This window comes from Pipistrellus hanaki, assembly GCF_964339955.1.
Source record: "Pipistrellus hanaki genome assembly, chromosome: 2".
In the NCBI taxonomy this organism is placed as follows: domain Eukaryota; kingdom Metazoa; phylum Chordata; class Mammalia; order Chiroptera; family Vespertilionidae; genus Pipistrellus; species Pipistrellus hanaki.
In genome coordinates, this window is record NC_140504.1 from 168115050 (window position 1) to 168140283 (window position 25234).

Sequence of the window (25234 nt, forward strand, 5' to 3'; positions counted from 1 at the left end):
GGAAGGAGAGACTCCCCTTATTAGAGTCTCTGCAGTGTCATTTGTGTTTCCAAATCAAAAGAAAATGATGTTATATTTGCTTGCAGGAGCTAGTTTCAGAAGGACCAGTCCCCGGGGTTTCCAAAAACAGTGTAACATTCGTGGCTGAGCAAGTTTCCCATCATCCACCCAGTAAGTCACAGAGCTTAGCTCCTCTGCAACATCCACTTGAAACCATGCTGGCAAAAAAGGGTCATGAAAAGCTCCTAGGCGAGGTCACTACTGTCTTGTTTAATGGCTGCCTGTGTCTTCCCAGTCCTGTGAGGATGGGCGTCTCATATCTGTTCCTTGTATAAGTTCCAAAGACTGTTAGCTTCACTGTTATTTTCCAAATAAACCTTTAATGCTTCTAAAGACATTACACCTAATAGTTGTACTGTAGAGACCTCAGCAACTTTGAGACAATTTACTAGTATATAAATGGGATATAGTTCTGCTCAGTATATTCCTGACATCGGGGAGAGACCGTATCTCCTCAGTGTCTTATTGGCTCAGTGCAGTGGTAATACCGATGGGCCCAGCTTGGGGCTGAGATAGACAAGCTTACCGACCAGAAGAACAGATAGACATTTTGATTTTAAGCCTCCAGGATTGGCCATGGTCTCATGGTTCAGGGAAGTTTTTCCCCAATGTTTTCATTGGGGAAAACGGTAAAGAATTTTCATCCAGGAGTCAGTTCTTTCCCCAGGTTAAGGGAATTGGAGAAGTGGGTATAATTACACAGTACACTAATTGTTTTAAACAATTTCTATAGTTTCAGCCTTTTATGCTGAGTGTTTTAACAAGAAGATACAATTCAATGCTCATATCTGGACCAAATCAAAGTTCCTCGGAATGTCAATTGGGGTGCACAACATAGGGCAGGGTAAGTTTTTTGGACTCCCATGTTAATAGAAAAAAAATTTTTTTAAATACATTTTATTGATTTTACACAGAGAGGAATTGAGAGGGATAGAGAGTTAGAAACGTCGATGAGAGAGAGACATCGACCAGCTGCCTCCTGCACACCCCCCACTGGGGATGTATCTGCAACCAATGTACATGCCCTTGACTGGAATCGAACCCGGGACCCTTCAGTCCCCAGGCCGACGCTCTTCCACTGAGCCAAACCGGCTTCGGCGTTAATAGAAATTTATGCCATTATAATGGGTGCTGGTCAGTTGTCTAAATAAGAGGAAATGGCCCCAGAAAGTCAGCCTGGATGTCACTGTTTGCATGTAAGCACGTTTATTTTGGGTGAAAGCAGTGGCGGGGTGCGAGCTTTCCCCCCCTAAATTGAACGGAGAATCCATCAATCAGACAAGAAGACCTTATGGCCAGGTGACACTAGTCATCAGAGTTCCTCTCCCTTCTCTCCACAGGGTGTGTCTCGTGTCTGGACCACGATGAACATTACACCCTCACATTCCCCAACGGCTATGGAAGGCAAGCAGAGCTGCATCGGTTTCTTCCGATCAGCCAGCGGCGAGCCCTGCTGTTCCCTAAGCTGTGCCCCTCTCTGCTCTGAATTGTTGGCCTTCCCTGAAAACTTTCCATTTTGCAGGTCTATCCTCACAGTGCCCTGGGTGGAACTAGGTGGAGAATGCAGTATTAACTGTTCCAAAACGGGCTATAGTGCGAATATTGTCTTCCACACGAAGCCTTTCTACGGGGGCAAGAAGCACAGGATTACTGCTGAGATTTTGTAGGTATTTTGTTTTTCTGCGTTCGTGCTCTTCTTCTCTGAAATACTGCTCCTTTTGTCTTGAATGATAATGTCTGTTAGGAGGAATTGACCATTTTAATGGTTCTGTCTTTGTAAATGTATTCACATCTGGTGTGTCAATTCTCTTCTTAAAATCCCATTTTCAGAAGGAGTCTTAAAATCAGGTTCAGAACAATCAGGTCACTGGTGTGATTTCCTTCCTACAAACCCAGCTCATGGATTCCTGGCTCACTTGTCCAGATTGGACCGTGAGCTGGCCCATGCAGTGGACTGACTCCCGCCTGAGTGTCTTCGGGTCACATTCTTTTCTGTATGCCTTTCTGGGGGAACAGTAACTTCACATCTGGGCCTGGTTTTGTTTGACACTCTAGGGCCAGGGTGGGGACTATCCAGCCCTGGAGCCATATAAGGTCCTTGAAATCATCAGTAACTCATTAGGGGTGAGTTAATTAAATGTTTGACCAAATAGGCTAAATTTTAAGCTGATAATTTTGTATGGTTCACAAATGATGTTATAAATTTTATAAAATAATAATAATATAAAATATCCAAACGCCCCTGGGCAGAAAAAAAGTTCCCACCCCTGGTTTAATCTTTATGCTGTGCAGGCTTGTAGTCTAAGAGCAATAGGCTATATTTGTGGTCAGCAAACTGCAGCTCGCGAGCCACATGCAGTTCTTTGGCCCCTTGAGTGTGGCTCTTCCACAAAATACCACAGCCTGGGCAAGTCTATTTTGAAGAAGTGGCGTTAGAATAAGTTTAAGTTTTAAAAATGTGGCTCTCAAAACAAATTTCAGTCGTTGTACTGTTGATATTTGGCTCTGTTGACTAATGAGTTTGCCGACCACTGGGCTATACCGTACAGCCAAGGTGTGCCATAGGCTTACACTGAGGCTAGTTTAGGTGAATTCTAATTATGTTTGCACAAGAACGAAATTGCCTAAAGACAAATTTCTCAGAACATATCCCATCTTCAAGTGGTACATGATTGTCCTTAATAGAGGACAACTGGATTCTCCTACTTCCTTGCAGTTGGTTGCTACATAGGAAACTCTCTACACTTGGGGGGAAATTAGAGTGGAAAAGGCAAATAACATCTTAGTGTTACAAAAATAGTTTTGATCTAAGAGGGTCTTGGGTACCCCAAGGGGGTTGCCAGAACCACTGCACAGTGATCTAAACCTGGTGTCCTATATATTTTTTTTTTCATTCGTAGCCCTTCCTCAAAGCCCCTAAATCATAGAGGAAACTTAAGGTTTAGTCCAGTGATAGAAGCTTCATCCCTCTGCCTTGTTTATTTTTCTCTCTGACCTTTCAGCCTCCTTCTGGCCTTTGCCTTGCCCTCCTAACTGTCCTTTGCTCTGATGCTTATCTTTCCAAATTCCATTCCTGCCATATATGTCATTATCCTGTCCAACTAGAGGTCTGTTAGGACCTTTGAGGAAGGGATCCTTGTCAGGAAAAGAGGTCAAACTGTTTTGACCTGAAGAGTCCCGAGTTCGATTCCAGTCAAGGGCATGTACCTTGGTTGCGGGCACATCCCCGGTAGCTGGTTGATGTTTCTCTCTCATTGACGTTTCTAGCTCTCTGTCCCTCTCTCCTCCTCTCTGTAAAAAATCAATAAAATAAAATGAAAAATGAAAGAAAAGAAAAAAAAGAAAATCTGGTCTCTGGCATAAGCAAAACCTTCCCTGACCTTCATCCCAGCAGTTTTGCCCTTAAAATCCAGGGCTCACATAACTCCTCACAGCAGTTACCACCAGAATTTATGGTGGTGTTTCTTCCCACCAGGCTGTGAACAGGCTGAGGGCAGGAATTGTCCCTAGTTTGCTGCTGTCACCAGCTCAGGGCCCATCTGGTTCTTACAGTTGACTGGGAAATCCAGTTCCGTTAAGCTGCTTTACCAAAGACTTCACAGTTGCTCTTCTGTGTTCTGCTCTGTGTAGATAGGTCCCCGACCAGAATCTTCAGTAATTTTCAACTTGAGACTGACACAAATGTTTCTTTTCTATTTAGTTCTCCAAATGACAAGAAGTCCTTTTGTTCAATTGAAGGGGAATGGAATGGTGTCATGTATGCAAAATATGCAACAGGGGTAAGTAACTGTATTTTGCCACTTGTTTCAGGCTACATTGAATTGTAGCCTGTCCTTTACTCTGGCCTCCTTCCGCTGGAAATTGAACCCTCGAGGCCAGCTTTAATGCCATCTCTCCAAGCCTTTTCCTTTCCCCACCTCTTCCTCAGCAATAAAGCGAGTAGAATGATTTGACTCTTCTAAAGATATTCACGAATAAGTATGCTGTACACCTGAAATTAATACAGCACAATTCTGAATGTAAACAAATTGAAAAAATATTTTTTAATAAAAATTTTTAAAAAGAAAAATGTATGTTACAAAAGGCTTGGCACATAGTAAAGCACCCAATAAATGTTACCTATATCATTAGAATGTGTGGTATGTTTATAAAATGCAGGGCTGAACTAACTTGTGTTTATATGCAGTTTTATTTGGTGAAAGAAATGTATTGAATGCCTGGCACCAAGGATACAGAAATGAGTAAGATAGTCCTTGCCCTCAGGGAACTTGCAAAGGGTCCCTGATTAAGATCGGGAAGGTGGTATGGGATTAACAGGAGTCAGTGAACTGGATTTTGGATTTGGAGAATTTGAAATGTAAAAAGCACTTCAGCATACTATCATTAGTATTAGCTGTTTATGGGTCTAGCTCTCCAAGAGATTACATCCTGAGTGTGCGGCATCTGGTCACATTGAAAATGTTCATTAAATTGAGCCTCTACTAAGACAAGACAAACTATTATTTTAAGGCTAAAGATTGCTGATGAACTGTCTTTCTCAATATGTGGGATTTGATTATAACATCTATTAAAATCTTCTGGGAAGAGTTGACTCTTCTTTTTAGGACAGGTTGAACAATAAAATACCTCTTCTGTTTGTTTCCTAGGAAAATGCAGTTTTTATAGATACCAAGAAGTTGCCTATAATCAAGAAGAAAGTGAGAAAGTTGGAAGATCAGAATGAGTATGAATCCCGCTGGTAAGGAGACAGCAAAACTAGAGCTGTTGATTTGACTAGACATAGATGCAGGACTGGGTTATGGAGATAGCAGAGCAGAGTGCAAGAGCACAGACCATGTTTGAATGCATAGATTCATGCAAGCTCCACCACTTAGTTTTGTAACCAAGACTTGTAAGCTTTCCTCTCTGCCTTTTTTCCTAAAAGGAGAACTGCTTCAGAGTTGTTGTGAGGAATAAATGAGATGAGCATGTTTGTAGCATATTATACTTGACGTATAGTAAGTATGTAGAGTGTGATGGCTTACCACCATCTTTGAGGTTTATAAGAGATGGCAGTGAGGTCCCAACTGAGAGATGTGCATAAAAATGCCTTCAGGCCATTTACTTGCAAGAAACTTTTAAAAATTTTTCATCCCTAAGTATTTCAGTGCATATCTCTAAAATGACATATGAAAAAAAAGAAAAACCCACGAAGTATCATTATCTTGCTTTAAGAAAACCAGTTATTCTTTAATGCATTCAAATGCCTATTTGGTGTTCAATATTCCAGCAGATTCAAACATTTTTTTCCTTTCCCAATAAAATCAGGGTCTTTTAGTGGTATGAGGAATTATGTACTAAAGTTCTTTTGTTTATTGTATTTGGGTATTTAGTGTATTAGGGAATTCATAAGTGAAGGAAGGGGGCCTTATACACCATTACTCCTGCTTGCTGTCACTAACTTGTTAATCTGCTTGGCTAGGCTGCCTGCTCAGAGTTACGTAAGTGGAACCATGGAAATATGCTCTGCTACTCACAACAAGGGGATCTTAGGTGTGGACACTTTTCTAGTCCCTAGGAGTCTTCACTTGTAAAGTGACATATTTGGGCCAGACCTGTCCAGTTACCATCTTCCAGGCCTTGAGAGGACGCTTACCCCTTTAAACTTCTGCAGTTGACTCTTACTCTCTATTCACACCATTTCTCCAAGGGAGCTTTTCTGAAATGGAACTTCTCAGCTCCTCTGTTCTAATCCTTTTGTTTTATAGTAAAGGACACTCAAGTCCTTGAGACATCACCAAAGTTGCATAATTAGATGTAGAGTCAGAAATAGACTCCCAGGTCTCAGTTCTCACTGTTCGTTCTCCCCTGTTGTCCCTACCATATGTCCAAATTGCTGCTCATCCTTTACTTCCTCCTTTGATAAACTAGCAGTGGAATCTTCCAAGTCTATTTTCTGATCTTTACCCCAGGGCCCTGGTGCCATTTAAAGGATCTTGAGACTGTGAACAAGGGCACTTAAGGGTTCCTATAGATTTGCATTTCATTCTCAAGATTGCTCATAATTGTGTCCATCTAGTACTTAGCACCTTAACTTCTTCCTTTTTTTTTTTTTTAGCCTTTGGAAGGATGTCACTTTCAACTTAAAAATCAGAGATATTGATGCAGCAACTGAAGCCAAGCATAGACTTGAAGAAAGACAAAGAGCCGAAGCCCGAGAAAGGAAAGAGAAGGAAATTCAATGGGAGACGAGGGTAAGCTTGCTCTGGGAAACCTGCCCCAACCTCCCAACTGCTACTGCTCCTGTCCGCTGAGCTGTAACTCATGCGTTCATTTCAATAAGTGTTGAAGTTCCAAACGCTGTTTTAAGCAAGCATGCTGATAAACAAGATGAGCCCAGTTTCCTGTAGAAACTCATCCTATATAATAAAAGGGCAATATGCAAACTGAACCTAATGGTGGAATGACCAGTCGCTATGATGCACACTGATCACCAGGGGGCAGATGCTCAATGCCGAAGCTGCCCCCTGGTGGTCAGTGCACTCCCACAGAGGGGAGCTGCCTCAGCCACAAGCAGGGCTGACCTCTCCTGCCTCCTTGGCAGTGCTAAGGATGTCTGACTAAGCTGTCAGGTGGACATCCTCAGGGTTCCTGGGCTGCCAGAGGGATGTTTGACTGCCGGCTTAGGCCTTATCCCCAGGGGAGCGGGCCTAAGCCAGCAGATGGACATCTCCCAAGGGGTCCTGGACTGTGAGAGGGTGCAGGCCAGGTTTAGGGCCCCTCCCCCGTGAATTTTTGTGCACCAGGCCTCTAGTTTAGTTATGGGACTAGACATAAAATAAAAAGTATGATACTATAGAAGTACACAAAGTGTAACTGAATTCTCCCCCTTTCTTTTACAGTTATTTCACGAAGATGGAGAATGTTGGGTTTACGATGAACCATTACTGAAACGTCTTGGTGCTGCCAAGCATTAGGTTGGGAAATGCAAAGTTTACACCTGATAACCAGGGCAGTAGGCGTAATCAAGCAACAGTCTTCCTTTGGGAGAACACTCTTACTCCCTTCTTATTGCAGTGGTTCCTATCTCAGGGATACTGGACTTTCCGATGCAGATGAACAATTAAAAGCGAGAAAAGCTTCCCTTTTTCCTCTTTTGTGGCAGTTACAATTTTGACTTCAGTCCTGAGAAAAACTTTGGGTTTTGAAAATACCATGTCTGCTCTTTTTCCAAACCCCAGGCTTTGAAAAGCATTTAAAAATCCCAGTCTCAAACTCTGCACTCTAGTACTGCTGTTGAGATAATACATCATCTGTTTCTTAGTTCATATAATCTTGGGATATATATATATATATACATATATATACATACACGTACATATACATATATACCTGATGCCAGATTTTTCATAAATATTCCATCTGTAAATATTGGTTCCTCTGAGTTCTTTTAGAAATTTAGCGCAATGTATTAAAATCAAGTATTAAGAAATTTCACGGTCTCATCTACAATAACTTTTATTTTGTAATTGTATCTAACTCTGGGTTACAGTTTAATTATACTCAGTGCTTCTTAAGGCTTCATAAAGTACTTTTTCCAACCTTTTTTAAATGTGTTTTTGTTTGTTTATGGTTAAATTTGGAGGCAATTATTTGGCAACTTTCAATATAGGAATTAGCCTTTCACAGGACTCACCTGTAATAATGGAGGGCCATTCTTGCCCTCACCACTCCCTCATACTTGGTGTCCTGTCTCTACCCCTCCCTACCCCCCCCAAGTCCTCATCGAACTCATGTAGCAGACATAGGACTACCAATGTTTTAATTAAAAATATTTTACCGCCTTAAAGCAAGCATGTCAAACTTGCAGCCCACAGGCCACATGCCTCGTTTTGGGTTTGACATGCTTGCCAAAAGGGTTTGGGAAAAATTTATTTCTGTGCCCCACACTGAAAAACAAGAATGCCACAGCAGCAAATGCCTCGTTCTGAAGGGTAATACAGAACTATCTTTATTTAAAAATACATTAAAAACAACATCATCATTTAGGTATTAGTATTAGCACCTAACATTTAGGTACTAATAAGACATGGGTTACACAGGGCTGTCATACAGAACTGGATTCTCAGTCTGAGAGAACCAGGTGCCAGGGCTTCTCAAACTGCTCCTATAAGCTTTTTGGCCACCCTGCTGATTTCTCTGCCAGCTGCTACCATAACCCTTTTTTGTTAGTCACCACAGAAGGGGTGGGGAGTAAATCAAATTTTATGACGCCAGTGCAAAAATTCAATGGAAGCCCTAAGGCCATAGTAGTGTAAATTCATAAAATACACATTTTAAATACACAATGTTTCATTCAGGCCAACGAGACTGCAGTTTATTTGACTATTTTATGGTAGGGGAGAAGGTTAAGTGTTGATGTGAAAGCCCTGATATCAGTAATGGGGATGGTAGAATCTGTCAGCAGAGGAGAGGTTGGCAGGTAGGTTAGCTGCATCGGTTCACTAGAAGAGTTTGAATCCTCACCATGAGGGGCTCCATCCTCTTCCAGCTCATACTTCCCAAATCCAACAACCTGGAAGAAGCCAAAGGCTCTAGGTGAGAAATAGGCTGACCAGATTTAGGCAAAGACCTGTGAGGGTCTCTGCTACCAGCACAAACTCAGAAAATGATGGCTAAATGACAACCATACTCACATGAACACTAAGCATTTTGCTTCCTGGGCCTCTGTGAGCCTTGAACCAATTGACGAGGTCTGATTTTGAGAAGGACTTCAGTGCTTCAATCTTTTAGGGGAAGGAAAGATAGGAAAGAGCTATAAAAGACTAGCAACACATTTTCTTAAAAGGTAGTTCTTAACACCTGGCAGACTTCCATGGTCTGAGCACATCAAGTTGCAGCTTGCCTCAACCTTCCAGAATAGGATAAAAATAAGCTTTGGCTGCATATTTTAAGGTTTCATAAGCAAGAATGGGTAGCAGATACTGTAATTATAGCTGAATAACATACACAGCCAAAACTCTTAGGTACACAGTAACTATACTCAAGTGTGAGAAAAATACAGAAACTATTGAAATAGGTAGAGAACTTTATCTGTTCTGCTTCTCATAGGAAATCTAGTGCCTTAAGAGCCTCTTGTTAAACCCTCTGTCTCAATGTCCTTTTGTAATTCACCACATCTACACTAATAAAAAAAAATGCTAATTGTACCTTTGCTATGCCCACAGCCAGTCAGTGATATGCAAATTAACCCAGCAAAGATGGATAAATTTGCATGTGCAGGAGGCAGAGGTCTTATGGTGGCCGATGGAGTTGGGGACATGGGCAGGTGGCAGGGAGGAGGGAAGGGGGCGCGGGGGACAGCACCTGAAGCCACGGGTGGATCCAAGCTGAGACGGGGACCCTGGCAGGCGGCAATGCCCGGGTCCAAGCCACCACACCACCTACCTGGGTCCAAGCTGCCCTGCGATCACAGGATGAAGAGCCCAGGCCCAAGCCGCCCGTGATCTTAGGGCGAAGAGCCTGGGTCCAAGCATCCCACAATCCCGGGGCTAACAGGCCACCCGAGCTGACCCATGATCCTGGGGAGAACAGAACAGGCCAGGCCGAGCTGACCCGTGATCATGGGGAGAACAGAACAGGCCAGGCCGAGCTGACCCGTGATCATGGAGAGAACAGAACAGGCCAGGCCGAGCTGACCCGCGATCATGGGGAGAACAGAACAGGCCACCCGAGCTGACCCATGATCATGGGGAGAACAGAACAGGCCAGGCCGAGCTGACCCGCGATCATGGGGTGAACAGGCCAGGCAGAGCCTGGCCAAGCTGCCCTGGCGAAGAAGCCGCTCTGCTGACCAACCTGTGCTGTGGACCTCTTCCCCTCTAGCCTGCAATCGGGAAGTCTCCCTCTCCTCTGAATTAGGAGCACCAGCCCAGGTCTACCCAGCGGCCTGGTCCTGACTGCGGGGGTGAGTTCCTGCAGGCTGGGGTATGACCCTTATGCATTAGCAGTAGGAGACCAGTGCCTTTGTTATTGCTGTGTGTCTGGGTTTTAATTGGACAAATGCCTGGTGGTCCCAGTGACCAGCTCAGCAAAATCTTTTAAGAGGAGAATTCTGTCTGGGTTTCCTCAAATTCCCTCAGCCCCTACTCACCCCTCTGTAAAAGTGCAGAACAAGTGAGGCCCTTAAATAAAAATCAGCTGCTTCATAAGTATGGCATCCCTTCCTATTTTAAAGGAAGCTAAATTCCATGTGTACTATGCTATGATATCTGAGGCACAGGACAAGGGAGGCCCTAAGTGTACTATGCCTTGATACTTGAGTCATTCTTTATTGTTCAACATAATTTATTTCTGTACACGTCAGTTTGTAATAGTTAAATTACTAGAATACACCTTGCTATAAAATATTACTAGAAGATCAAATGATCAGGTGACATTTGTTATTTCTTATAAAATAACAAATGGTATGCTAAAGTGATAGGTATTACAGAAATATTCAGATAGAGAAGACCTACAGGCTTGATTACAAGTGAGGCTTACTATCAGCACTCAAATTTATTGCTTGAAAAAAAGCAGGGAGCCATCTAGAAACAACCAAATATAAGCCCTTGAAGGGAAAATGTAAATTGGATAAGCTTTGCTATTACTACAAAAGGAGAAAAAATTCAATTGCAAAAATGAAAACCACATTGCATCTATTCTATGGTATACTATGAAAATACTAAATACTTAATACTTAATGTTGTAGACATTTGTTCAAAGGATTTCCTAGAGTAGGTGATATTTCAGTTAATTTTTTTAAATGTGAAGAGGTTAGCTAGATAAGAAAAAGGTGTAGGGGTTCCAAATTGCAGCTGGGGGAACCCCCCTCCATGCAGACATTTTGTGCGCCGGGCCTCTAGTAGGGTTACATCATCTAAGAGACTGGACTATAGCACACAGAGCTCTTTTTTGTGGGTTTTACTACTTTGTCAAAAGATCTACACCAAGAATCCTGTCTGGAGATGGAACTCTGTTCATAAAGACCAAAGATTTAAATTTTCTTTAAATACCAGAACACTTCCCCCACTCCCACCCCCACTTCACAAATCTTAACATGAACCTCAATATGTTAAACAAATGAATCTGCTCTAATTAAGACTGGTTGGGGGTCAGGGGTAAGGGTTAGCATCCTGCGCATTTGGCCGCCTAAGATGCTAGAGAGGCCAGTCTGGAAACTAATCGAGCAATGAGCAAGTAAGGAACCAGGCCGAGGTGGGAGTGCCCCAGGGGTCTCTTCCACCCAGTGCCAATGTGCTTGGAATTGTGACTCCTGCCAACTCAGAAGCCCCTGTGCGGCAGTCTTATTCAGAGAGCCATGTCATTACCTCATGGACTAGGCGGTCAAAGAGATACTGCTGTGTCACCACTTCGTTCCAGTTCCTGTCCACCTCCTCCCCGAGGTGGGTGTCCTCGCACTCCTTCAGCTTGATCAGGGCTGTGACCTGTCACCAAAAAGAGGTCTTCAGGCTCGGCATCACCCTGGTGCCTCCAGAACATACGAGGCCCGGTCCCCTGTGGTTTGTGACGGACATGCTACAGTCCCTTCACTTGGGACCTGGCAGCATGATGCAGAGGGACGAAGCTAAGGAGACATGCTCAAGTTAAGGTGGGGCTACAATGTCCCAAAACTGGCCAGCAAAGCCAAGGCTGGTGTCCAGCTGTCTTGAGAGTGTGTGTGGGCCAAGAAACAAAAGACCAGGCCAGCTCAGTCACCTGGGTGTTGAATGCATCCTCAGTGAGGTTTTCAATCTTTTCCTCAAAGCTAGAAAGAAACTCTTCTATCTTTTTATCAACAACTTCAGAGCTGAAACAAAATAAAAGTCATTAGAAACCTTGTCTCGGAAAGAGGCTAAAGTGTTTTCTTCCCAGTCCTCAGCACTCCCTTAAATAGAGGGAGGGAAATGACTGGAAAGACCCCCACCCACCCCAACTCTGCCCATCTTCCTGGTATCCTCATACTGAAGCAGTGGCCCATGCTTGGCCTAGGCTTGATTCCAAAGCTGAGCCCCAACAAGGCCTTGTACCTGGATTGTAGCATCAAGGCCAGTACCTTTGTCTTTGTCTTTAGATCTACCTGAAGACATAAACATTGGCAAGCCCTGTACAGTGACCACAGGATTTGAGTCAAACCCTAATAGGAACCATTGATCAGTCCTGGATCAGGTCTTCTATGACCAATCACTCTGCAGCCCCCACCCCCTGCAGCTGTGATTTAGAGTTGTCTGAGGTTTATCTGTAGCCCCTGCTCTTCATGCCAATAATAATAGTTTGCTTACTCACTTGTATTTAGTTGCCTGAGTCCCCACAGTGACAGAGAATCCTAGAATCCCAGATGTGTTCCTACAGGTAGGGTAGACATGGTACCTACAGCCAAAGCAAAAAGTTTTATGAGCATAGCTGGTCACCTGAGCCCTGCCCTCAGAAACACTAGAGATGAGGGAAGGGTTTCTGCACATCTTGACTGAACCTCAAGATCCACAAATACGTATACATCTATTTCATTCTCAGGTTACAGGACCACAGGCTAGCTTCTTCTCTTGCTAATCTTGAAATGTGACCAAACTGAAAACCCGATGATAGTCCAAGATGCAAATTCCAGCAGCTCTGGCCAGTAGGTATGACTCTAAGTAGGCATGGAAGGGCCAAAGAGCTCTGAGAGACTGCTTAGTTCAGGATATCTGAAATTTCAGCCTGCAAAATAAGCCCCAGCCCCTTATTTGAGCTCAGTGCTCGTGCAGCAGACTTACCCAAGGGTCTGCTTGGTTCGAAGGAAGTCAAAACAAGGCTCTTCCATGTGCATCTGTAATTCAACACACTACCCATCAGCCCCACTCCTAACCGAGAAACCTCCATTTCCTCCCCCCAATGTTCCACACTCCCCCAAAGGCCAGCCTCCCTGCTGCCTTCTTCCTAAATTGCCCAGTTCCCTATCCATGATCATACTGGTGAGAATACTAAGTAACCATCTCACCTTCCAACCATAGGTCTCTGACAATGCCAAAGTGTCTACTCCTAGGCCAGTGGTCAGCAAACTCATTAGTCAACAGAGCCAAATATCAACACTACAACAACTGAAATTTCTCTTGAGAGCCAAATTTTTAAAACTGAAACTTCTTCTAACGCCACTTCTTCAAAATAGACTCGCCCAGGCCATGGTATTTTGTGGAAGAGCCACACTCAAGGGGCCAAAGAGCCGCATGTGGCTCACGTACCGCAGTTTGCCGACCACGGCCCTAGGCAGAAAGGCCAGTCCTCTGTGGGTCAGGGGCTCCTTAACTCTTTTATACAACTTACCACAAGCAGCTCCATCAGAGTGTATTCTTTCAAACTCCTGGTACCTGACTGAAAGGAGAAGGTGGTCAGACCAACTGAAAATCCAGTGGCTTGCAGGGCATTTTAATCAGCTATTCTTGGCAACCATTTATTCATGCGTCCATCCCATTCTTCTCATCCCCCAAAGAAGGTTGATCATACCCTCCACTGCCACACTTTCTACAATTCTGTTTACACATCTGTCTTCCTGGCAGAAGGTCTGGGAGGAGAGGACTCATGTGTGCTCATTTGTATCCCCAGCCCTAGGACAGACCTGCAGGGCAGGCATCAGAGGAAAGTCTGATAATCCCTACCTGCCAGCTCCCGCCAAGGACCTAGAGGGCACAATCTAAAATCAAGTACATTTCTGCTAGCAGAAATGTCTGGGTATCAAGAAGGGTAACTGGACCTATTCCTCACGTGGAAAAGATGTGACTAGGAGCTTTGCAGCCATGCCCAGGGACCCAACAACTGATAAAAACGCCTAGCAGATACCACATCCTGGCTGTCCTGGAAACTGGCAAAATAACGTGGTTAGAATAAAAGAGGACAAGAGGCCAACAAGCAATGACTTTGCTAGTGCATCCCCCTGCCAGGCTCTTGTAGCTCCTCTGACAGACTCATTTCTACCCTTCCCCCCTTCACTAGAGAAAACGCTTTATAAAGCGAGTGCTCCCTGCAAGCCCTGTATAGCAAGATTTCCTGTTTGCCTCTAGAAGGACTGCAATAAAACCAGTCAAAACTTTTTATTAATTTCCTGTTCAAAATGCCCTCTGCGAGGAAGGAAGTGGTTCTCCTCTAACACACACACACCCCACCCCCGGCTTCAATGCCCTAAAGGTACTTAGCCATGACGAGAGCTGCGCAAGGGACCAACTGACCTGGTAGTACACAGTGACTTCAGAGTTGGCATCACCCTTGTTCAGAGCTCTCACTTTGCATATGTGGTGGGCACTGGGCAGTTCTACCACCTGGAACTGCACAGACATCTCCTGCTCCAGAGGCCTGAAGTTCAGCTTGCTGCAAAAGAATCAGTGTGGGTCACTGAGGCAGTGCCTTTATCCTCCTACCCCACCCCACAACTGTGGAAGAGGTCATCAGGCCTCCACAATCCCTTCTGAAGTGCTCTGTTTATATAACTAGCTTCAAGAAAACCTACCACAAGAATTATGTCCACTGTGGTTTAGTAACAATTGAGTAGTGGCTCAAGGCTCGCCTGCTGGTAAGAACATACAACTCCCAAAGAGAAAACTCAAACCAATACTCACTCAATAACGTATTTCAGGAAATCCATAGAGTCCTAGGAGGCAGAGAAGAAATAACTGCATTAGGCTCTCTTGACATTAATTTCACCCAGAACACAGCTAATATCCATATTCTAATCTCTTGGGAAGCCCTGGATAACATAGGAAAGCAGATATAGTCTGTCACCCAGAATGCTGGGTAAGTCATTCATTGATTGGGCTCATCATTCACTGACTTAATATTATGTCTGTTGAACACTAAATGGCTCTAAATTGAACAATTCCTCTTCTGCTCACTCTGCTTAGCGTACACTGTGACACTTTCCCCACTGGATCAAACTTACTGTTCAGGTTACCCCGATATTCTGTTCCCTCTATGACAACTGTAACTGTGCTTTGGAAACCAGGAGCCTGGAAGAGTGAGCAATAGCATAATCCTAAGTGAATGTATCTCCTCCTCCTCTCAAAACTTGTTTTCTTACGAACAAAAGGAGGGATTGGTGGAGGGGTAGGCCCATTTTCAAAGCGATTTCTACCTGGGGGAGACATGGTACTAAGTCCTCTGGACCAAAGGCTTTGCCCAATACTACCACTGCTCAGAGAAGCAGGCAACTGTTCCTGCTCTTCTCTGTAAGTTGAGGCTTTTAAACTTCTTTCTGTGAACAGGACAGATACTAGGGCTCGGTAAAGGTGTGGGATATAAAGGCATAGAGGAGCCGAAACCAGTTTGGCTCAGTGGATAGAGCGTCGGTCTGCGAACTGAAAGGTCCCAGGTTTGATTCCGGTCAGGGACATGTACTCTGGTTGCGGGCACATCCCCAGTAGGGGGTGTGCAGGAGGCAGCTGGTCGATGTTTCTCTCTATGGATGTTTCTAGCTCTCTATCCCTCTTCCCTTTCTCTCTGTAGAAAATCAATAAAATATATTTAAAAAAGACATAGAGGAGCGGGGAGGAAGCAGCCAAACGGAAGAGTGGCCATTTATATGTACATTCCATCAGAGGGCCAGTCTGAGGAACTGAGAAGCCAGAGAAGATGGCCAACAGCCAGACAGCCTAGGAAGAGTCCCAATCAAGCACTCTCGGCTGTAAGAGGCCTGTTCGACACAAGGTCCCACACACATCTCCAACTCCAAATCCCACAACAAACTCCTCATATGCCTTCCAACCTACTACTGTTCCTCCTCCCCCACCAACCCATTAGTTCAGCAAGAAATTTGGGCATCATCCTAGATCCTTCCCTTCTCCCTCACTCCCACATCTAATCAGTCACTGAGTTTTGGCCATCCTCTCTACCTTATTATTTCTTAAGTATTTCTGACTCATTTATTTTGCCAAACCTCTAAAGTTGCATCATTTTTCACTTTCACTTTGTGTGCGTGTGGAAAGACACATAACAAAGTTTATCATCTTAACCATTTGTAAATGCACAGTTCTCTAGTGTTAAGTATATTCACAGTATTGTGAAATGGGACTCCAGAACTTGCAAAACTTTAACTCTACACCCACAGAACAATTCCCTCTTTTTACCTCTCCTACACCCTGGTAACCACCATTCTGCTGTTTCTATGACTTTGACGACTCTAGATTCTTCAGATAAGTGAAATCATACTTCATATCAACTTTTCTAACAGCCTCACAACTGGGCTGTCTGGATCTTTCTTAATGACAAAACCTCTCTAAAACCCTTCAATGTAAAATAAAATTAATTAATTAATTAATTTTAAAAATATATAAAACCCTTCAATGGTTCTCTGTTTACTACAGGATAAGCCTAACATACAAGTTCTTCTTACTTATATATGTGCACATCCCTCACCACTCCCCAGGTCCCACTTTAATTTCTAAAACGTTTGTAATTTCTATACATAACTGTCAACAAATATAACCAATATCATATATTTACCAAACCCATTTCATCCAGGTTCCCTTCTAAATGGCCTATGACAACGCTGGCCTGCCAAACCTCAGAGCTTCAGGGAAGAACTAATGCAATTCCAGAGCCCACAAAAGCATTCAGATCTGGCCAACAGCAACAGAACACCTCACACTCACTGTGCTTGTGACGTTTCCTTGTACCAGGCCTTCAACAAAGAGCTGGGATTTGAACTCTTTGACAAAGCTCAGCAGAGACTCAAGGGTCAGGCCATCCATCAAAGCCCGGTACTTGTCAATCATAGACCAACGGGCATATTCCAGGATTAAAAGCCGCACATCTCTGTACAGAGGACAGAAAAAAATGTTTTGTTGTAAGATATGAATCTTAAAGAAATTTTAGAGAGATTTTGTTAAATTTCTACAGATGATCTATTTTAAAGAGAAACTATTTCTACCACTATTTAAGATGGGGAAACAATCACCGAAAAGAATTTAAAATTGCACACAAACTTTTACACAGATTTCCACAATGGTACAACTCACTTTTTATCTGTCACAGTTGCAAAATAAAACATTTCACATAAGTTGCCAGATAAGTTACATACCAATTTAAATTTATTACTATTTTTATTTAAAATCTAACATTTTACTAATTACTAGAAGTCACCTTTATAGATATCTACTACTGAAGTGACAATATAATACAGGTAGTAGCTTTAGGCCAAATTCAGACTGACTGACCCCACACTAAGCTATTTAACTTCAGCAAGTCACCTGTGACTCAATTTCTTCATTTATGAAAGAAAAACAATAATGGTGTTTTGGTGAGAAATATATAAACAAAGTTCTTAAGTCTAACACATAAAATAATGACTCTTCAGTAAAAAGGTATTATTATTTTACAACATTTTGATAAAGTAGCATTCAGGAGTAACTGCACACACAGGGCTGTTTTCTCAACATTTCAACAGTTCCAGGCACTCTCCTTTCCAACTTATATTTGGTTATTAGTTTTAATAATCAGGTTATTAGTTATTACCTGTCTGACTCTTAACTACTTCCCTTACTTTTGAATTTGGTTATATTTGGGCTCATTATTGCTATCAAAAGCAGAACCTCTATATCAGGTTGTGCTGTTTACCATTTGCAGACGCACAGCAAGGAAGTGAAGTGGGGGATTGCAAACCATGTGCACAGAGGGCAGGGCCTGCTCAGAGGGGAATTTTTTTCCTCCCATAAAGGCTCCACAAGCTGACAGGTATTTCTCCTGGTTCACACCAAGGTACCCTATAGGCTACAGGCTCTGATAGAAGGCCGAAGAGGGCTGCTTATTAGCAGAGGGTTTAAGCATTAGTACACAGACTGTCCAGAAGTCTTTTAGCTCTTTTCTGGAACTTTGGCTGAATTCTGGATAGCTGCCATTGCTAGATAGATAAATGATATGCTAAACAATTTATCTCAGCTACTCATCCAGCACCCAACACAAAAATATCACCAGCAGGCAATTAATTCTAAGCTATAACAAAGCCATAACTTCTTTAACTGTTATTTACTTACATACTTTGGAAAAACCACCCTTTTTACCTTCAGCCTCTAATTAAGTATAGTGGGCTACTTTCAGTACTACTAACAGATAGCGACTGTAGCTGGGTTTAGAAATCCTATAATCCCAGGGCCTGGTTTCTTAAACCACAGCACAATTCGAACAAGCTGAAAAGTAGCAGTAAAACTATAGTCTCAGACCCCACAACTGACCCCTAGGAAGGCAAATACTTTCAGGCCTTCAAAATAAAAGCTGATCCCATGTGTACCCACTTGGCCAGAGTCTCAGGCTTGATGAGGATGTTAAAGTAGGTCTTCTTCAACTGCTGTGTTATCATTTCAAAGACAGCTGATGTGGAATCAAACTCCGCTAAGTAATCAATAATGAGCTGAAACAGTAGCTAAAAAGAAAAGAAACAAGCACTTTAAGTGGAGAAGCATGAAATCCAGTTTTTTTTGGATGGTGGGATGATTTCCATTGGTTTTTACCAGGGACCCAAATGGTAATAGGCGTTGTGAGAGACCTAAAAGAAGTACGTACTAATGATTCAAAAAATTTCCAGGGGCTAAAAATCCTCAATAACCATCAAATTTGGAGCAATGATTCTTCTATTCTTATAATTTTCATGGGTATTCTTAAACATTTTTTTTCTTCCATATGAACTTGAAAATAATTTTGTCCATAACCCAAATGCCCTCCCAAATGTGACTTTAATTGAGAGTAATTGCATCCTATATAGTAATATGCAAATTGACCATCACACCATCACAAGATGGTTGCCTATGACCAGGCTGGCAGGGGGGGTTAGTGATGGACAATCAAACGACTGAACAAGTAGGCTGTGTGGGGCGAACAGGCTGGCAGGGGGAGCAGTTGAGGGCAATTAGGCTGGCAGGGGGGTTGGGGGTACAGAGAGGGGGGACTAGGCTGGCAGGAAGGACAGTTGGGGGCAACCAGTTTGGGGCAATCAGGATGGCATGGAGGGACAGTGGGGGCAACCTGGCTGGCAGGGGGGTAGCAGTTAGGGGCGATGAGGCAGGCAAGCTGGTGAGCAATTAGGAGCCAGCAGTCCAGGATTATGAGAGAGGGATGTCTGAGGGGCCCCGGATTGGAGAGGATGCAGGCTGGGCTGAGGGGACATCCCCCATGCACGAATTTCTTGCACTGGGCCTCTAGTATTACATATTAATTTTCAAGTAATGACAACTTTCTATCAGGGTGCCCTATACAGAAACATGCTAATTCTCTCCCTTAAAGTCTTTTTTTTTATATGCTTCAATAAGATCTATAGCCCTAGCTGGTGTGCTCAGTGGTTAGAGTGTTGGCCCAAGGGTTCAATTCCTGTCAAGGGCACAAACCTGGGTTGCTGGTTTGATCCCAAGCCCCAGTAGGGACATGTGCAGGAGGCAACCAATTGATGTCTCTCATATCGATGTTTCTCTCACTCTCTCTCTCCACCCCTCCCTTTCACTCTATCTAAAAATCAATGGGAAAATATCCTTAGGTGGGGACTAAAAAAAGAAAAACAATCAAGAGCCCTGGCTGGTGCTCAGTGGTTAGAGCATCAGCCCACAGACCAATGGGTTGTGGGTTCAATTCCCAGTCAAGGGTATGTTCCTCAGTTGCAGGCTTGATCTTTGGCCAATGGACATAAATGGGAGGCAACTAATCATTGTTTCTCTCTCTTACCTCCTCCTCTCTATCTCTCCCCTTCTGTCCCGTCTTCCCACTCTCTAAAAATCAATGAAAAAAATGTTCTAACTCTCCAGGTGAGGATTAAAAAGAAAAGAAAAAAAAAGAAAAGAAAAAAAAATCAATAGGAAAAATATTCTCAGTTGAGGATTAACAACAACAAAAAAGATTTATAGTTTTATTTGGACTGGTTCTGCATTTTTCTTATTTCTTCCTACGTTATTTGTTGTTGCTTTTTTCATTATAAATATTTCCATACATTTCTAAGTAGTTATTGCTACTAAAGGAAAAAGAGCCATTGATTTGGATATACTGATCTTGTGACAAGCCACATCACAAGTTATTTTTATAATTTTAGTAGCATCTTAGGCTTTCTAAGAATACAACCATATCATATGCAAAGAAAAATATTTTTACTTTTCCAAGTGTTTGTATTTTATTTACTTTTTTTCACTTTAATGTAGTAGCCATTGCAAAACTCGCTTTATTGTGGTGGTCTAGAACCAAACCCACAAAATTCTGGGGTCTCCCTGTCGTGCTTCTCATTCAAACCGTTATTTATTCATCACCTTCCTAATACTGAACAACCAACCTTTTGTGTCCCTAGCACTTGGTCATAGTGACGTATTCTTTTTGTTAATTTTAACATTTTTTAAAGTTTGCATCAACATTTTACAGGTAAAATTGGTCTTGAGTTTTATATATTTATTTCTATCTCAGGTTTTGATATTAAAGCTAGGTAAGCATCCTAAAATGAAGATCCTCAAATACTTTTCTATGGTCTATATTTTGAAAAGCTGTCTTCTATTTAGGATTTAATCTGTTTGGATCTTAAGCTACATTATAGGAAGGCCATTGAAAGTTGACAAAAGTAAAATATTCCATGGTATATCCTCCTAAGACCAATATTTGTCCTCTGAGAAGACTGACAGGGATGAAGGTATAAAGAGAACTACATTATTTACCAGCATTGTTGCTAAGATATGGACACTACCATCTTTTCACACAGATCTAACTTCTGCCAGGTCCTTTCCTCCAGAATTTTTTTGTGTGAGCCAAGTTCCCCAAACCTTAATATATGGTTTTAGATCTTATTTTATATTGATTTCTACCTGAGAAATCAAGATATAAAATTTGTTATTGGGTACATTATATTACTTTCCTAGTATTTAATGATCTAATTCTCTTAGCTAGCACTCCATATTATTTCTTCTGCTTATGAAGTTTTAGACAAAGTGACACTGAAACACATTCCTTACCAAAAGACAAACTACTGATAGGATACAGGATCCTGTTTCTAAAAGGCTCATAAACTTAGAACTAAGAAACAAAATACCCATACTTGAAACAATGAGATAGAGTATAAGAGGAAGAAAGAATACAAACATCTGACTTATACTCTATGTCAGGCATGTGTCATTTGCCTGTCAGTGTTGTTTGCATTGCTACTAATTAATATCTGTTGCTCTTGTGTGTGGCCAAAGTTAAAATAGCTGTCACCAGCCAAGAAATTGTGATAATAAACATTATTTAATATAAACATTTCTTTCTATGTATAGCACTCCACGCAAAGCCTCTATGCTTGGTGCTATGGGGCAACAAATATAAATATGAAATTGTAAAGTTCTCTATGAGGAAAACAGCACTTGCACTTACAGGTAGTTTGTGGTTGAATCCTTTCACTCGAATAATTAAACCATGTTCTCCAGCTACCAGCTTATACTCTAGCTGTGCCACATCTGCTTCATAAGCTGGTTCCGCAAGGTTATGGGTGAGGATATTAACAAAGATATCAAAGAGGACCACACTGAGAATATAAAATGCAAACATCATTGTTAATTGACAAGAAATAGTCATGAAAATATATGCTCTGATTTAGAATAAGAAACTTCACTTTTACAAAGATGTTAACTCACTTCTCCAGAATGTAAAAGTATATACTACTGAGCTCAAGGTAAATACTGCTTATCCAGGACTCAGTTTCACAGGAGCATTATAGAACAACTACTACCTTCAGAGTGCTTCCCAATCTTTTTCATCTCATGCACATATATAAATGGTCATATTAATGCTGCAGAGTGAGGTAAGTGTAAAAGGCATCAAAGGCAACTAGCCTAAAAGCTCTGACTATTCCTGAGGCCTAGCTTTCCTGACTGACAAATTAAAAATCTGAGAAGAAAGAGTGAAGGTAATGTCTTTTTTCTTAAGTGGATATTAATAAATGTTAGTGCTGGTTGTCATTTTAAGGTTAGATTTTTAAGTAAGAAACACAATATAATTTCTGAGCACCTCCTATGTTTTAAAAATTTTTTTAAATATATTTTGATTTTTTACAGAGAGGATGGGAGAGTGATAGAGAGTTAGAAACACTGATGAGAGAGAAACATCAATCAGTTGCATCCTGCACACTCCCTACTGGGTATGTACCTGCAACCAAGGTACTTGCTCATGACTGGAATCGAACCTGGGACCCTTGAGTCTGCAGGCCGATGCTCTATCCACTGAGCCAAACTGGTTAGGGCTGTTTCAGGAATATTTTAAGCTCTCTGACCTCCTGCAATGCAGCTATTTATATAAACCCTATATAATAAAGAGGTGATATGCAAATTGACCATCACTCCAACACACAAGATGGCTGACCCCATGTGGTCAAAGATGGCTAGCAGGGGAGGGCAGTTAGGGACAATTGGGTCAGCAGGGGAGCAGTTAGGCGTCAATCAGGCTTGCAGGGAAGTGGTTAGGGGGTGATCAGGCTGGCAGGCAGAAGTGGGTAGGGGCAATCAGGCAGGTAGGCAGGCAGGCAAGCGGTTAGGAGCCAGCAGTCCTGGATTATGAGAGGGATGTCCTAGATTGAAGAGGGTGCAGGCTGGGCTGAGGGACACCTGAAACCCCCGAGCACAAATTTTGTGCACCAGGCCTCTAGTATATAACTAATTTGCTAGGAACAAAGCATACATAATCAGGTTCTCTGGCAGTCTTTAAATACAGAATCAACAGACCCACGAGTCTTCTGGAAGCTAACCCAAACTAATCTCTAAGGAACTACCTCAATCCACTAAGTCTATGAGTCTACATCATCAGCCTGTTTCACAAATGAGCACTGTAAATGCAGCAGCCACAGTTCCAGTTCAATATTTAGTATTGATACAAATAATTTGTTTTGGGCACAGAAAAAAATACATAATCAGCAGCATAGCTCTGATAGAGAAAATGATAAAATAATTCAGAATGAAACAAAATAATTTTCAATAATAAGTATTTTTTCTAGAAAAGAGGTCATTTGCTTACTTTGCTGCAGATTTCTGAATCAAAGGTGAGATCAGATGGAAACGTATATATGCTGAAAGAAAAAAGAGTATAGGTAAGAAAATAAAGATCAGAGGACTCAAATATTTTATGTATTTGCTATTTATGCCCAAAATCATGCTTTTTAAAAATTCTGAAATAAGCTACTAATCCTTAAATCCTTATTACATTCTTATCCTTAGAGATTCTTTAAAAAATATTTACTATTCCAAATAATGACCAAAAGTCACACTTTAATCTACTGAAGATTAGATATATAGACAGATACCCAGAGAGACCTATGAATACTCATATTTATCAATAGCATTAGTCAGGGAGAATGTTTACAGAAATATACATGTCAATAACATTAAGGGGGAAATCCCAATGTTCACAAAAAGTTACAACAGAGCCTTTCCAAGGAAGCTGAATAAATGTTAAGAACATTTTTTTTAGAAACTCTCATAAGCTATTCAAAAAAACAAGAACACTCGGGTCTTTAATTCCAGGTTGCTTCAGTAATCTCCTATGCTATGCACAGGAACAGAAAAAATAAGCAACACACTTTGGGCTACCATGTTGAAGAAAAGAATTTTAGACTCTGTTTAACTGTATACTATGTCCTCTATTCAGAAAAACAAAACAGTACAGGGAGATAGATATACAGAAAGATATACAGAAAGAGGATATGTTTTTGTTCATTTTAGAGAGAGGAAAGGGGAGAAAGAAACATCAAACAGTTGCCTCCAGTGTGTGCCCCAACTAGGGACTAAACCCACAACTTGGGCACGTGCCCTAACCAGGAATCAAACCCACAACCTTTGGTGTACTGGACAACACTCCAAACAATGTTCAAAAGTACCTATTCCCTAAGATGGCCCAAAAACCTGCTGTGCTTTCATTTTACTGAAAGTAAAATATCTGAAAAACAATTTCATGTTAGGTTTGAATCTTTATTTCCTAGAATCTGTAGTGTCTACAGGATTTTTGTGATAGCACAGGAACACAATCTTGATCTAACAGATATGCCTAGAAAAGGTATTCAAATGGAAGGGGAAGGAAAAAGGGAGGTAGATGATAGACATAAGGAAAAACATTTTCTACAAAGTGAAGAAACATTTGTAACACTTATTTCACTCCTTTAAGGGATGGAAAATTTTACCTTTGGGGATTTTGAATTTGTTGTCTTTCTTATACCACAGGCAGCCTTGTGGTGTGTTCACAATTTTAACAGGGTATTCTGTCTCAGGAGAATCAAAGGCTTTCAACATGAAGTCCGAGGCTAACAAAAGAAAAGAGTAATAACTCATTCAGACATATTAGCAGGGTTACTAGCAATCCATAATTGGTTTCAGAATTCTAAGTAACTTTTCTTTGTGAAATCTGAAACATTCTTAAAATATTTTTTTTTTATGCAATTAAACATTTTTGCTATTTTCCATTCTAATTGATTTTTTAAATGCTTTCAAAATGATTACACTGACATCACAACCCATTACACTGATTTCACAACCCTCTAATGGGTTGCAATCTGTAGTGTGAAAAACACTAAAACAACCACATGAGATAATGGTGATTCCTACATATACTGAATGAAAGGATCAACTATGATAAAGCAAAAACAAATATTTCAGAGATTCCCCAAATCTATGTTAAAGTCCTGTTTCCTCCATCCACCAACTGAATAGTCTTGGACAAGTTGCTTTGCTTTTTTGAGATTCAGTATTCTCATTCAAAGAAAACAGTAATGGCCATCCCAGAGTATTACTGGAAACTCAAATATGAATCTAATGATTCTTTGTAAAACATACTGTTCTATACAGGTGATACTTTATGAGAACATGGATGGATTATGTATAATGATAGCTATTTACTGACCTATGTACTTGTTTTCAGCTGGAAGATGAAGTTCTGGATTTAATTCAAAATTACTCTTCCACAGTTCAGTCCAAGAGTTTTCAACATCTGTAGAAATAGAAAAACAAACTGATCCAATAAACAATGCAATGTTCAGAATTGTCTCAATAACAAACCAATCAACAACTGGCTTTCACAAATCAATTCTCCTTTCTTAGGAAACCAGTGATTGACATATCTAGGCATTCTAGGCTCTTGCTACTCAGTGTGGTCTTTGCTGCACTGGTATTACCTGGGAGTTTGTTAGAATTGCAGAATCTCAGGCCCCACCCCAGAGCTACTA

The 25234-nt window shown here is 41.7% G+C and overlaps 3 protein-coding genes across 12 annotated transcripts in view; 1 reads left to right on the forward strand and 2 right to left on the reverse strand.

Annotated features, from left to right (window-relative positions):
• OSBPL9 (oxysterol binding protein like 9) overlaps positions 1-7645 on the forward strand; it is a gene marked incomplete at its 5' end in the record, with an annotated part of 108616 nt that extends 100971 nt beyond the window's left edge. For all 10 annotated transcript variants that reach the window (XM_084872897.1, XM_084872899.1, XM_084872896.1 and 7 more), the window contains 8 exons: positions 87-171; positions 794-904; positions 1401-1464; positions 1583-1723; positions 3761-3839; positions 4707-4798; positions 6158-6293; positions 6942-7645. In XM_084872897.1, the coding sequence (XP_084729023.1) occupies positions 87-171; positions 794-904; positions 1401-1464; positions 1583-1723; positions 3761-3839; positions 4707-4798; positions 6158-6293; positions 6942-7016 (783 nt within the window). In that variant the 3' untranslated portion in view covers positions 7017-7645. The remainder of the gene's footprint in view (positions 1-86; positions 172-793; positions 905-1400; positions 1465-1582; positions 1724-3760; positions 3840-4706; positions 4799-6157; positions 6294-6941) is intronic.
• Positions 1-25234, reverse strand: part of CC2D1B (coiled-coil and C2 domain containing 1B) — a 502063-nt gene that overhangs the window by 101516 nt on the left and 375313 nt on the right. The window lies entirely within an intron of this gene.
• The window catches only part of NRDC (nardilysin convertase), a 69955-nt gene continuing 52742 nt past the window's right edge, over positions 8022-25234 (reverse strand). Inside the window, exons 17-31 of the mRNA XM_084872871.1 lie at positions 24913-24999; positions 24197-24316; positions 23038-23089; positions 21406-21556; positions 18330-18457; positions 16692-16854; positions 14664-14695; positions 14277-14415; positions 13378-13425; positions 12831-12883; positions 12364-12447; positions 11797-11887; positions 11409-11525; positions 8736-8825; positions 8022-8614 (exon numbers count right to left, since the gene is read on the reverse strand). Of these exons, the coding sequence (XP_084728997.1) occupies positions 8417-8614; positions 8736-8825; positions 11409-11525; positions 11797-11887; positions 12364-12447; positions 12831-12883; positions 13378-13425; positions 14277-14415; positions 14664-14695; positions 16692-16854; positions 18330-18457; positions 21406-21556; positions 23038-23089; positions 24197-24316; positions 24913-24999 (1553 nt within the window). The 3' untranslated portion in view covers positions 8022-8416. The remainder of the gene's footprint in view (positions 8615-8735; positions 8826-11408; positions 11526-11796; positions 11888-12363; positions 12448-12830; positions 12884-13377; positions 13426-14276; positions 14416-14663; positions 14696-16691; positions 16855-18329; positions 18458-21405; positions 21557-23037; positions 23090-24196; positions 24317-24912; positions 25000-25234) is intronic.